Genomic DNA, 12,614 nt, shown 5'->3' on the forward strand with positions numbered 1-12,614 from the left:
TCCGGGCTCCCGCCCTGCCCGCCCTGCCCGCCCGCCGCTCCGGGGGAGGGGGGTCTCCGCCGCCGCCGCCGCCGCCGGAAGGAGCCGCCATTTGCCACCGCCGAGCGCACGGGCCGAGCCGAGCCGGGAGCCGGAGCGGGACTGGGGCCAGGAGGACGGCGATGGGGGGCGGCCCCGCCGCAGGAGGACACGGGCGCGTAATCCCGGGAGCCCGGCCCGCTCCGGACCCAGACCCGCTCGGCGCGACGCCGTGAGCCCCCTCCCCGCCCACTGCCCCGGCCATGGCTGCCCGCCCCGCCGCCCCCGGGCCGCCAGCCCTCCCGGCCCCGCAAGCTCCGAAGCCCCGGCGGCGGCAGCAGTGAACGGCGCCCGCAGGCCCCGAAGACCCCGGCCGGGCTGGGCTCGCCGGCGCGCGCCCCCTCCCCGGCCTTGTCCTCTCCCCTCCCCCCGCCGCCCGAGAGCCCCCTTGCGCGCCGCCCCCCGTCCCCCGGCTCCCGGACGATGCTCAAGTCTCGGCTCCGCATGTTCCTGAACGAGCTGAAGCTGCTGGTGCTGACGGGCGGGGGGCGGCCCCGGGCCGCGCCGCAGCCCCGGGGGGGCGGGGGGGGCGGCTGCGGCTGGGCGCCCTTCGCCGGCTGCGCGGCCCGGGACGGCGACGGCGACGAGGAGGAGTACTACGGCTCGGAGCCGCGCGCCCGGGGCCTGGCCGGGGACAAGGAGCCGCGGGCCGGACCCCCGCCGCCGCCCGCGCCGCCGCCGCCGCCCCCGGGCGCGCTGGACGCCCTGTCGCTCAGCAGCAGCCTGGACAGCGGGCTCCGGACCCCCCAGTGCCGAATCTGCTTCCAGGGCCCTGAGCAGGTCAGGCCCCGGCACGCGCGGGGCGGGGTGGGGCGCGCACCTGGGGCGCCCCGGAGGCCGCGAGCGCGGGGCGGGACCGAGGAGGCTGGGCGGGACCCGGCGTGCGACTGGGGACCCGGTGAGGTCGGGGCTGGCCCGAGGCTCCCCGACCGGTCGTGCGCGGCGGAGGGGCGTCGGGGCTCCCCAGGAAGGGGTGGGGCTTTCTTCTAGCGGGGCTCCGGATCCCTGTCGCCGGCTGACGGGGCCACCGGCTGACCGGGCAGCCTCTTCCCACTCCCCTCCCCCCAGGGCCTTGGTAGGCCGAGGAGGTGGGCGGAGGAGGGTCCCTCGGTTCCCACCTCGAAGGGAGGGGCCCAGCCGGCGCCCTTGCCTCGTTCAGAATTTCTCTTCGTGGGGCACTTTTCCTCACTTCCCATTCTGCAACTTTCCGTCTCATTTCAAAGAGTACTCTTTGTTTAAATGTCCCGGACAAAGTTGTCTCGGGATGCTGCTGGGATGTCTCTAAGTCGTGATAAATTATTCCTGATTAAAAGAAAACACCCTCTACTGCAACCCCCAGGGTTTCTCCTCCCTTTTGGAACTTGGAAACTGAGGATGTAACGCATCCCAGCCTGCACCACGTCTGTGAAATAACTTTGCAGCGATGGAGCGGGGGAGGAAGGCACAGCTCTGAAGCTCTAACCCTAACGCTCCAGATCCTCCGGGTAGCCTTCCATTTGGGAAGCCTTAAAGACCACTCCAAAGTCTACGAAAAGAGAAGACCCAGTTTCCCACTCCCAACCCAGTCCCTTCCCATCCCTCATTTGTTTGGTCAGGGAAGTTTGCATTGATCTCTAACTTTTGTCTTTTGTGCTGTAGCCTTAGCCTCTTGCCCTGTTTTGGGTGAAAGGCCTGAGCATTTTTAAGGTGAGAGAATGAATGACCTGGAGAGGAGGTTTTCCTCTCCCAGGGCAAAGAGGAGTGGGGTCCGGGTGGTGGTAGCTGACGGAACTCTCGTCACTCTTCCTCCAGGGGGAGCTCCTGAGCCCCTGCCGCTGCGACGGCTCTGTGCGCTGCACTCACCAGCCCTGCCTCATTCGCTGGATCAGCGAGAGGGGCTCCTGGAGCTGTGAGCTCTGCTACTTCAAGTATCAGGTCCTGGCGATCAGCACCAAGAATCCACTGCAGGTATGGTGCAAGGAGAGGACTCCCAGACTGGGGCAAGGGCCCTTCTGCAGTCAGACTCAGGAGCCCTCCCGGGAGCCTACTTCATCCATTTATTTCCCCCTCCCCACCATGACCACAATTTCCTGTCTGTCTGTATATTCTCCCTTTCTCCACAAAGACATTATTGGGTGTCAACTAAAATTCCAGGCACTGTTCTAGGCACTGGGACAACAGCAAAAAAAAAGATGATGCTGTCGATAATGATGGGAGCAAACGTAGTATTTTCTGTCGGGCTTTTGGTGTGTATTAACTTTTGATCTTCATAATAATCCTATTAGTGATAGACCACTACTATTCCTATTTTAAAGACTGATGCACAAAGAGATTCAAAAACTTGCCCAGGGTTACTCAGCAAGGAAGTGATGGAGTTAGAATTGAAACCTAGATGGTCTGGCTTCAGAGCACTTGCCTGATCCTGCCTTTCTAAACTATGGCAGATGAATGATCTCAACCAACATGAGCAGTGCCATGCTCTAGGTTTGGTCAGGGCACAGAGGGGACAGATGTTAATCCTGCCAGAAGGGTTTCAGAAAGGCTCCCAGAGCATCCTCCTTCAGGGCCACCCATCACCTGGCCCTCCATTTCTTTCTGTGACTTTCTGGAGCCCTTTCTCCCACACAGTGGCAGGCCATCTCCCTGACGGTCATTGAGAAGGTGCAGATTGCGGCCATAGTTCTGGGCTCTCTCTTCCTCGTCGCCAGCATCTCCTGGCTCATCTGGTCCTCACTCAGCCCTTCAGCCAAGTGGCAACGTCAGGATCTGCTCTTTCAGATCTGCTACGGCATGTATGGCTTCATGGATGTCGTCTGCATAGGTGAGGGCGCCTCTCTCCCCTTTACTTAATGAGCAGCTTCCTCCAGCTCAAACATTTTACTTTCCCTACCCATTCCCTCACCTTCGGGGCCACATTTTCTACCACGGAGAGCCTTTCGGACTATCTCGGTGCCCCTTCCTCTCCACCTTCTCCAGGCCCTCACAACCCTGTCTCTTCACTCTAGAAAATGCTTGCTTGGCCCTGGACAGGTAGCTCAGCTGGTTAGAGTGTAGTCCTGATACACCAAAGTTGTGTATCCCCAGTCAGGGCACAAACAAGAATAAATCAATGAATGTATCAATAAGTGGAACAACAAATTGGTCTCTCTCTCTCTTTCTCCCTGCCTGTCCCTCTCCCCCACCACACCCCCTCCCTTCCTCTCTCTCTCTCTAAAAAAGACAAAAAAAGAAAAGAAATAAAACCTTGCTTAAGCACCTCTGGCCTAGGTCTGGGCAGGAGTTGACCCTGGATATCTTATCTCTCTTGCTCAGGCCTCATCGTCCATGAAGGCTCCTCTGTCTACCGCATCTTCAAGCGCTGGCAGGCAGTGAACCAGCAGTGGAAGGTCCTGAACTATGACAAGACCAAGGACATAGGAGGAGATGCAGGGGGAGGGACAGCAGGGAAGCCAGGCCCTAGGACCTCACGGACAGGCCCACCCTCTGGGGCCACCAGCCGCCCCCCAGCTGCCCAGCGCATGCGGACGCTCTTGCCTCAGCGCTGTGGTTACACCATCCTGCACCTCCTCGGACAGCTACGGCCACCCGACGCGCGTTCCAGTTCCCATTCTGGCCGAGAGGTTGTCATGAGGGTCACCACAGTCTGAACTGGAGCGGGGATCTTAAGTCAGCACCTTGGCTACAGAAGAGCTATTATGGCTGCTGGAGGTACTACCTGGACCAGATGTTTGGTGCACACTGCCCCCACTACTGAGGATCTCTGTGGGCAGCCTCAAGCTGGAGACATTGTCTGGCTTCTACTGCCCACTGGGTAGAGACACGTGGATGACATTCCAGCCCTCACTGACAGCTCCTCACACTCATCCTGGGGCAGCCAGAGGGCAAAGGGGAGAGCAGCTTTTCTTCCCTAGAGAACCGTCTTTACCTCAGCTCCTAGGGCCTCCAGCCCCTCAGCTCTACCACAGTGACTTGGTGAGGGGGGAATCAGTGCCAGAAGAAAGGGGCTGTAGACCCCTCCCCCATTCCCCACTTCATGGCCACAGGGCAGCTGGCAATAAGACTAGTCCACATTAACCTCCCGTTCCCTGCATGAGGGCGGGGGAGACTTCCCCGGCTCTGCCCCCCATTGCATGGGGGGAGGGCATAAAGAATCATTTATATGCACAAGGAGACTCGTTTCTCATCTGGGGCTTTTTCTGGAGGGTTGGGAGGTGTGGCGAGGTTTCTTTGCAGAGGTTCCAAATCCCAAATGCAGCAGTGGGTTCTGAGTTGGAGGTTTAACTCCCACTTGCTGGTGAGTAATTCACATTGGCTGCTAGATGGCAGTGCTCAGAGGTATGTAAAGGGTGAACCTACCACCTCCAAGTTGTGTGTGACTTAGAAAAAAATCCCTCTACCGTGGTTTGCCTGTCTACCTCATAGGGTTGAAATAAGGATAAAGAAGGGACAGGTTGAGTGTCATGGCAAAGAAAATCACTGATGGCATAAAAAGATTTCTACACGAGATGATGGTTCGTTATTTTAAATAGCTGGTTAACAAATTTCGAAATGTGTTTTTCATTCGGAGTTGCACAGAGCCTTGGAAATGTGTGTTGAGTGTCATAATAGATATGTAAGTATGAGGGAACAGGCATTGCAGATGTGAAGGATGGTGGTTATTGTAAGAATGAGAGCTCCTCTGACCCTGCAAACATGGGGAAGGGGAAGGCTGCCGCTCTCCTCCTTGCTCTGGGGATCATTTGGATTCTCTGAGTCCTTCTCAGGTTGTGTGCTCACCCGGAGAAGCAGTGTGAAGTGAATTTGGACTTATTTGGAGTGAGAGTGTCAGAGTCCTTCCAGGAGATGAGTTCCCAGCTCCAGTGTAATCTCCTGTGGCAGTTTAGGGTCGTAGGTCTGATCCCAGCATATCCCGGCCAGTGGTACTCACTGGAAGGTATTGTGCTTGGAGGCAGCAGGGTGGAGGGCAGTTGTCTATAGCGGAGAAGTTGGGGAAGGACTAGGTAAAGCCTCACCCTGTTCTCCTGAGGCCTTGGAGCTGTGTATTATATGAAGGATAGTGAAAGCCTCATCAGCAATTAAATTAATTCACACTTCGCTAAAGTCAGATCATCCAGGGGCCTTTTCTATTATTAGTCCTCCTTTCAGGGAAGGCTTTCTGCTTTACCTCTTCCCTGGAGATGTTTTGGAGGAAATGCTTATCTACCAAAGGTCACATATGTTTGCCTGGGTAATGGTCATCTCCCACCCTGCTCCAAAAGGGTCTTTGGCTGCTGTCCATGGTGCTAGCAGCCAGACTCACCTGGGAGTGTGGAAACCAAAGTTGGATTTGAGTCACCTGGAGGTGTGGAAGTGTAGCACTTCCAGGGATCAAAGTGGAGAGGCAACTGAGGCTGAGCAACCTCCCCCCTCCCCACCCCACGCACCATTTTTCCAGTGGAAAACTGTTTCCCCAGAGAGATAATCCTCCACATTCCTTACTTGGACAGACAGAAGAGCCAGACTTTACTGATTTGCTATTCACAAGACAAGAATAGTTGGTGGGGATCAGAAGGGAGATAGCAAATCAGAGTGCCTACTAGTTCCTGTCCTAGTAGATGGGGTTCAGGTGGTATTACACACTTGGGGTTACCTGCATCAAGCCTGGGCTGTCCCCTTGATGGTTCCACACGGAAGTTTAAACAATCCCAAGAACATAGGCTCACGAAATCACTGTCTCCATTTCCACTCTGGGTCCTAACACCAGGCCAAGCGAGATAGTATATTCCTCTTCCTTTCATCACCATTGACTGTCTTGGTATTGGGGTTGGGACCAGCAATAAGCACAGTCCCCTGTCCTTCCCTTTTCTAACTGAAAAGAGATTCTCGTCCAGGAAAGGGGTCATAGAAACTGTTGTTCTCCTCAAGTGAGCAGCCCAGCTTGCCCAATGAGGAGTGTGGGTGTACAGAGTCCTCATCACTGAGTTCATGGGAAAGGGTCTGAGAGGAAGCGCAGTTTTATTCTCTCAAAGCTCAAATCTGCTAAAACTCAGGCCACTTAGATTCAAGCTGAGCTTGGTGATAGGGGCGTCGGAGTGGAGATGGAGTGTGGTAGAGAAAGGGCTGAGAGAAGGGACCGTAAAGGCAAAAACCTTGGTCTCTGCACAGGGCCTTGGGTACAACCCGCCCTCTGTTGATCTCACATAGATAGTCCCCAGGTTTGGTGACCAGTGGAGTTTCTGTGGTCAGGGATCCATGTCTAGGGCAGGAGGCTGAGGCGGTGGGGAGGAGGAAGTGTAAAGTGAAATCTCCACCTCTATCTAGCTAATTGGAAGCGGGCGTGAGGGGAGTAGGAGCAAGGGGACAAGTCCTGACATGGGGAGGATAATCTGGGCTACACAGGGAGCGGTGGGGAGTGTGCTGAGAGATTTATGTGTGTGGAAGATGAGTTAATCTGTATATATCACAAGGGGAGGACTGTGCCCAACTTCTGGGGGGGCAGAGACTGCTGACTCAGGGAAACAGGCTCCCTCTGTCCAGCCCCCTCCTGCCTTGGGGCCCCGGGGCTTCTGGCTGCCCCCACACTGAGTTTTCATTCTGTCTGACTTCACTTCTCTGCCTGTATCCCTGTCTTTCTCCAAAGAAAATGACCTTGGAGCAACTTTTTCAGAGAGGGCAGAGTGGCCATTCTAGGATGCCCTTCAGTCCAGGTTCCAAAAACACTTCAACCAAAGAGTCGGCTGCCTCCAGCCATCTCTGCAAATCCCTAGCTCCTGATCCATTTTTACAGCCTAGCCCTTATGGTTACTTTTCACTGCCACCCCCTTAATCTCTCCCAGGGAGCCAGACTTGGCTGTTCTCACTCCACACAGAAACATGCCTGGGTCTGCAACCCATTTTCTAAGTATCTAGACCTCCCATGTTACGGGGTCACTCCAGGGTCTGAGATACCATGGTTGGGGATTTGGGTGAGAATCTTGCCTCCAGGTCTTGTAGGAAGTGGAAGTAGGAGAGAAATAAGTAAAAAATCAAGGAGGGAACATTCAGGTGTTTTTTTTAATTTCAAAACTATGAATATTTCAAATTTTCAAAATATAAAAAGAAGGCATATACAGGGACAAAACCTGAAATGTCTCTGCCTGGGAATTAAGTGGTGGGCGAGTCAATTTCATAGTGACCAGAGAGGCAAAGATAGTTGTTGGTTCTTTTTTCCAAGGATAGTTTTATAAAAAATCATAAACCAGGCAAGGGCAGACTCCCCTTCCTAGGGGCAAGGTGAGGAAGGAATGGGGTAGACAGAGCTTGCTAAGCTGTTTGGAGCTCGGTAACCTTCTGCTACATGGTCCAGATTCAATCTAAGAATTTGGGTGGGGTCACCTAGGGATAGGCCCTGGTAGAGGATATAAAGACTGAACAAGGCCTCATTTTTCCTCTCAAAGAGCTCATGTAACGAGAGAGGACCAACCAGGTGCAGACCAGACGCACAAGGACTTAGCTCGTATCATGCCACTGAGCTCAGCAGCATCAGTGAACACCGAGGGAGCCCCCAAAGGGCAGCGGTGGGGCTCCTCCTCAGGTCACCCAGCATGACTCATTAAAGTCTGAGCTACCCCGGGAAGGACCAGGGTATGGCATGACCGGGAGAAGGGCTGAGCAGGCAGAGGGATTGCAGCTTTCTCTGGGCCCACTGGGTCGGGCCAAATGCGTACTTCACACTGTGGTCAGGGCTGCCTCCAACACTTTCCTATGGTCAGTCTGACCAGTCTGATCAGATGGACAGGCCTCGGGGAAAACGCACATCTTTTGCTCTAATGCCTAGTAAACCCCCGTGAAAAGAGAAAGGGTAATGATAACAGCGTGCTTCCACAGGACTATCTGTCCACAAACTGCAGGTTAATGCTCCTTTCGGGTACCAGCACAGTCCGGGTCATGGGTCTGATAGGAGCAGCGCCTGGCTCAGGCTGTACCTCAAAGTGGATCAAGATCTGAAATGGGAGGAGAAAGGCTGTCACTATGAGAGGTGTCCACAGTGGTGGGCTCTTTTGGTCATAGGCATTATGAGTGTTGGGATGGTCAAGGTTGGAATAGCATCTGTGGCTGGTAATGGACTTCTTGGTTAACCAGGACAATGGATTATGGTAGGGAGAAAAGTAGTCCAGATGCCCTCACTCAGTTTCTAGGCCTATAATGGGATTGACACGTTGCAGAGAATTAGGTCTACCAAATCTTAATTGTTCCCCCATGCTTGTCAGAAGAGGAGCTCACAGCTTTAGAGTGTTAGGTCCCTCCCAGTCTAGATCACTCACCTGGGCCAAAGCCATTTGCAGCTCAAGCTCTGCCAGGCGTCTCCCCATGCAGCTGCGCTTGCCGAAGCCAAAGGGAAGAGATGCGAATGGGTGGGGAGTGGGACCTTCCCCCAGCCAGCGAGCTGGACGAAAAGCATTTGGCTCTGGGAACTGAGAGGGGTCCCTTGAAGTGGCATAATGACACAGAGTGACCAGCGTCTGGTGAGGGAAAAACACAAACTTGTCAATTTTGGCCCAGGAACGCAAGGAGGGACATGGAGGAGGGGCTACATGGACTGGGATGAAGGCGGGTTCTGGTAGGTGATGGGGAAACTTTCTGGGGCTGCTTTTGGAAGGATTTCTCCACTGCATTCAGGTGAGCAGAGGGTCTGAAGGGCTATGGAGAGCTGTTACAGGACAGGGGCCACGACGGTGAGAGATGGCTTAGCAAAACGGACCCACAGGCTCTACTCACATTTTTTGGGATAGTATAATCACCTACGCGGATGTCTCTGTCTGGAACACGGGAATTTCCAGGCACTACGGGGTACAGTCTGCGTTGCAGAGCACAGGGAGAGACAGGAAGGGGAGTTGGGGGCCATTAGCCTCCCTCACCCGCTGGCAAGTTCCAAACCCATTCTTGGCCAGGAGTACCACTGAATTCTGTTTTCTCCCTGCTTGCATGTACAAGACTGTTTCCCCATCACCTACCTCTATAGCCCTTCCCTGGTATTTTCTCTAGCTCCTCCTCTACTGTCCCCTCACCTTAGCACTTCCTTGAGAACGGCCTTCAGCAGGGGCAGCTGGGACAGAGCAGCGGCTGAGGGGCGGGCATTGGACCCCTGGCCCAAGGCAGCTGTGATCTCAGAATGGAGTGCCGTTTGGATTTCTGGGTGTCGGGAGAGCTCATATAAAGCCCAGGAGAGGGTGTTGGACACCTGAGAGGACAGGTGAGAGCATCGGAAGTATTAAGAGAGGGGAACCAGTCCAGGGAGCAGAACATGAAGCTGCTTGGAGCTCAGGAGGCGATAACCAAGCTGGTCTGGAGGGCCATAGTGAATCCTCTGCAGCAGGGCTGAGCTGCTCTGGGAGGCCAAGCTCTGGAAGGAGGACCCGCACCATGGAGGGAGAACTTTACCGTGTCCACTCCGGCTAGCAGCAGCTCCGTCACATTCCCCAGGATGGAAGGGGCAGGCAACTCTTCCTGGAACAGGAAGTAGGTCAGGTGCGCCCCAGATCCCCTTTCCTCCTCAGGCCTTCCCTGGCTCCTCATGGCTGTCTCAGCCTCTCGCCGTTCCATGTGCTTCTGGGCTGCGAGGAGAGAAGGTGCCCGAATGCCTCACTACCCCTGCACAGCATTACGACCCCCCGTCCATACTTCATTTCTGTGCCTTACCAAATGCAAACATCTGGTCCCAATCTTGGCAAAGGCGGCCCCAGGGTCCCGGCACGAGGCGGTTCAGCCATTTGGGCATCGCCATGGTCAACAGTGTGGACACAAACACCGATCCCACAGCGCGAATGAACATCTCTGTGTCTGGAGGCACTTCAGCTTCCAGGCAGCCCAGGCGCGAACCCAGCAACACCGCAGCTATGCCTGACCGAGAGGGGGCGCTCTCAGGGCACTGGGGGTTGGGGGGTGCTTCACCCCCTCACCGCCTTGCGGGTGCTTCCTAAGCTTGCCCCGAACTGTCTAGAGACTCACCTTCTAGTCCAAACTTGTAAAACTCTCCGGCTACATCACGAACCAGGGTGGGGGGCCCGGGGCTGCGTCCCCGTTGGCATCGCAGTCGTTGAACAAGGTCAAGAACCACGCTGTCTAGGGTCCTAGCATAGCCGGCGGCCGCTTGAGGCCGGAGGAGAAGCGGGGCAAGGAGGCTGCGGAGCCTTTGCCATTCTTCGCCTTCCCTGCGAGGGTACGGAGAGAGGGCGCATCAGGGCGGATGGGGGTGCGTGGAGACCGCTAGACGCTGCGGTGGAGGACCGCGTTCGGCTCTGGTGGCTAGATTAGGGGTTGCGTCTGCTTCTTCGGGGTACAGGAACCTGCCCTGCTGGCGCCCGTTTTTTCCTCCCCCTTCCTCGTTACTCATTTCCTGCCCCAGAGGGGCCTGGGTTCCTGGGTAACCTGACTCACAGAATCTTGCATTCTATCTGGATCCTGGTACCCTAGCCCCTTGTGCCAGTACCCAGGATTCTGTGCTCAAAAGAAGGACGGGGGGAAGGGGGTGAGGCGAGGACTGGGCTCTTCCTGAGTTTGGGTGAAACCGACTGAGGTGGAAACCCCTATTAGCCAGAGTTGGTGAAACAGCCGCCCTTACACCCGCCTGTCTCCAGACTGTCTCCAGACCCTGCACAGGAGGACACAGCAGAGGTTCTGGGTTTTGGGGCCAGAGAGGACTCACGCGGTGAGCAGTCCGCAAGCCCGCTGGCGCCGGCGACGGTGCTCAACCCAGGGCGAGAAGCTGCAGCGCTCAGGCCGGGGCCCCTCCTGTCGCAGCAGTTGCTCAATGAGTGTGGGGGCTGCCAGGTACACCGTGCGCACCTTCCCGAAGCTGGCCAACCACACAGGACCGAAGCGCGCGGTGCCCCTAACCTGGGAGAGTGGGCGCGGTGAATCCTGGAGACACGGGCACGGGACTCCCAGCTTGGCCCGTGCCAAGACCAAGGGCATTGCTGGACTTTGAAAGGGGAGCGTCTGCTCTTTTGCGAACTCCCATCTAGTGTATGGTTCTAGTGCTGCAAATCCCTCCCACTTTCCCCCACTTCCCATTTCTAGGTTTGAGTGTGATGGGCAAAACGGAAAAACTTTGCTCATTCGGTATCTCTCTTTGGTTACCTGGGCCGAACCGCGGCAGAAAAACCCCTAAAGGTTCCTCATGTGGACTGTCCATTTCAGGAGGAGACCCCACTGACTGTATTGGAGGACAGGTAGTTTTAAGCCCAATGCGCTGAATGCACGGGGAGGTAATGTGCGTTTCTGTCTCTCGCACCCTTGTCCCGGACCCACCTACCTGACTTCCAGACTTCTTCCCTGCTAGAAGGCGCTTTTTGAGTGAACGCCTCTGCTGGGTGCCAGGGTGGACTCTGCACAGCTCGACCTAAAGCCCCACATCCTAACTTGTTTTTTTCTGTAATTCATGGGCATCCGTTCTCACTGGCCTTCCCTCCTACTTTTTACACTTGTCTCTTTCCCCAGCATTCACTCCCAGAAACAGTCCCCTTCTACCTGCAGCTCGTGTAGCCGCGACAGTCCGCCCTTGCAGAAAAGTTCGGCAAGGAAACCCGGCGTGGAGGGGCCTGGGATGTCCGCCAAACTCCAGGGCGCTGAGCCAGAGCTTCTGGAGCCCAGCGAGGCGCCCGGCTCAGCGCAGCGGGCGCGATGCAACACTCTCCGGGCGAGCTTGAGGGGCTGGGTCATGATGTGGTTTAGGAATAGAGTACTTCTGAGCATCTTGTCTGCAACCCTATTTAACCCTTGGGTGAGGTAGTGGTGACGCCCCTTCTCCAAGTTACTCAACCAATCCTCTTTCCTGAGTGGTCTGTGCTGGGATTAGCACCTAAAACAGTAGGAGGGGCTGAGGCTGTCTCCACAGCTTCCTGGGATCTGGAGTTGCAATGACCCTTTTAGGAGGGGAGGCCTGCCTCAATTTCCCCTTTTGGGCTGGCATCGTAGTCCAGCAGCCTGAAGACCTCTTCCTGGGAAAGACTATTTAGTGAGGTTTAGATGACCAAGACAGAGTCAGTCCCTGATATTTGCACTTCTCCAGGGAGCCAGACCCTTAGCCGGTTCTCAGGAATTCCCCATCCTCCAGCTCCTCCGGGAAGAGAAGCAAGCAGGGAAGAGGAACAGCTGTAGCTGTCCCCATATTCTTGGCTCATTGGGCTGCACTTATGTGAGCAGCGCTTTCTTGCATTACCACATCTCATCCACCTCCTGAACCTGACACTGGCCAGAAGGCAAGTGAGTTCATGGGCTAAAATGGGTCCCGAGGCCTTCATCTTTGTTCCTGGCGGAGGTCTGTGGGTGGTCCCGTTAGGTCACTATGCCCTGTCCTAGCCATGGGAATTTGGGGCTTGCGGAGCAGAAATGAAAAAACTCTTGCAAATTAGAAAAGTTCAGAGATTTCTCTGGACTGCTGGGCACAGCTAGGGATAAATGAGTGCTCTGAATCTCCAGTTGACTGTCTTTTTTGGGGGGCTTTGTAGTCTGCAACCCCGTTTCACTTTTAGCCTCAGAACCCTCCAGTTGAGTTTTCTGCTCCTTATTCTCCCACCCCTCCTCCATCAGGCTCTGTG

The 12,614-nt window shown here is 55.7% G+C and overlaps 2 protein-coding genes across 6 annotated transcripts; one reads left to right on the plus strand and one right to left on the minus strand.

Moving 5' to 3' along the window:
* MARCHF9 (membrane associated ring-CH-type finger 9) lies at window positions 1–4,224 on the plus strand. The gene is made up of 4 exons (XM_037167185.2): window positions 1–858; window positions 1,870–2,025; window positions 2,686–2,878; window positions 3,370–4,224. Exons 1-4 carry the CDS (start codon window positions 502–504, stop codon window positions 3,702–3,704), a joined length of 1,041 nt encoding a protein of 346 aa, XP_037023080.1. The 5' UTR covers window positions 1–501; the 3' UTR covers window positions 3,705–4,224.
* A 2,919-nt stretch (window positions 4,225–7,143) lies between these two features.
* LOC119065237 (25-hydroxyvitamin D-1 alpha hydroxylase, mitochondrial) lies at window positions 7,144–12,530 on the minus strand. Of its 5 annotated transcripts, none has more exons than XM_037167168.2 (9): window positions 11,545–12,530; window positions 10,721–10,806; window positions 10,024–10,226; window positions 9,715–9,915; window positions 9,457–9,629; window positions 9,084–9,256; window positions 8,794–8,872; window positions 8,340–8,537; window positions 7,144–8,018 (listed from the first exon to the last, which is right to left on the minus strand). In XM_037167168.2, the coding sequence occupies exons 1-9, from the start codon at window positions 11,767–11,769 to the stop codon at window positions 7,905–7,907; spliced, it is 1,452 nt and encodes a 483-aa protein (XP_037023063.2). In that variant the 5' UTR covers window positions 11,770–12,530; the 3' UTR covers window positions 7,144–7,904. The 5 variants fall into 5 exon arrangements, with proteins under 5 accessions (XP_037023063.2, XP_037023062.2, XP_037023061.2 ...); XM_037167167.2 differs by having other exon boundaries at window positions 8,821–8,872; window positions 10,721–10,911; XM_037167166.2 differs by having other exon boundaries at window positions 10,721–10,911.
* Between the last annotated feature and the right edge of the window lie 84 nt (window positions 12,531–12,614).

This window comes from Artibeus jamaicensis, unplaced genomic scaffold, assembly GCF_021234435.1.
Source record: "Artibeus jamaicensis isolate MK-2021 breed Jamaican fruit bat unplaced genomic scaffold, CSHL_Jam_final contig_233, whole genome shotgun sequence".
Taxonomy (NCBI): domain Eukaryota; kingdom Metazoa; phylum Chordata; class Mammalia; order Chiroptera; family Phyllostomidae; genus Artibeus; species Artibeus jamaicensis.

What these genes read in the sequence shown, in the direction of transcription:
- MARCHF9 (XM_037167185.2), top strand. Translation starts at nt 502, where the DNA reads ATGCTCAAGTCTCGGCTCCGCATGTTCCTGAACGAGCTGAAGCTGCTG. An exon ending in GCACCAAGAATCCACTGCAG is followed by an intron (nt 2,026 to 2,685) that starts GTATGGTGCAAG and finishes TCTCCCACACAG; the next exon opens with TGGCAGGCCATCTCCCTGAC. An exon ending in CATGGATGTCGTCTGCATAG is followed by an intron (nt 2,879 to 3,369) that starts GTGAGGGCGCCT and finishes TCTCTTGCTCAG; the next exon opens with GCCTCATCGTCCATGAAGGC.
- LOC119065237 (XM_037167166.2), bottom strand. Translation starts at nt 11,769, where the DNA reads ATGCTCAGAAGTACTCTATTCCTAAACCACATCATGACCCAGCCCCTC. An exon ending in TTACAAGTTTGGACTAGAAG is followed by an intron (nt 9,916 to 10,023) that starts GTGAGTCTCTAG and finishes CCTCTCGGTCAG; the next exon opens with GCATAGCTGCGGTGTTGCTG. An exon ending in GTTCTCAAGGAAGTGCTAAG is followed by an intron (nt 8,873 to 9,083) that starts GTGAGGGGACAG and finishes TCTGCAACGCAG; the next exon opens with ACTGTACCCCGTAGTGCCTG.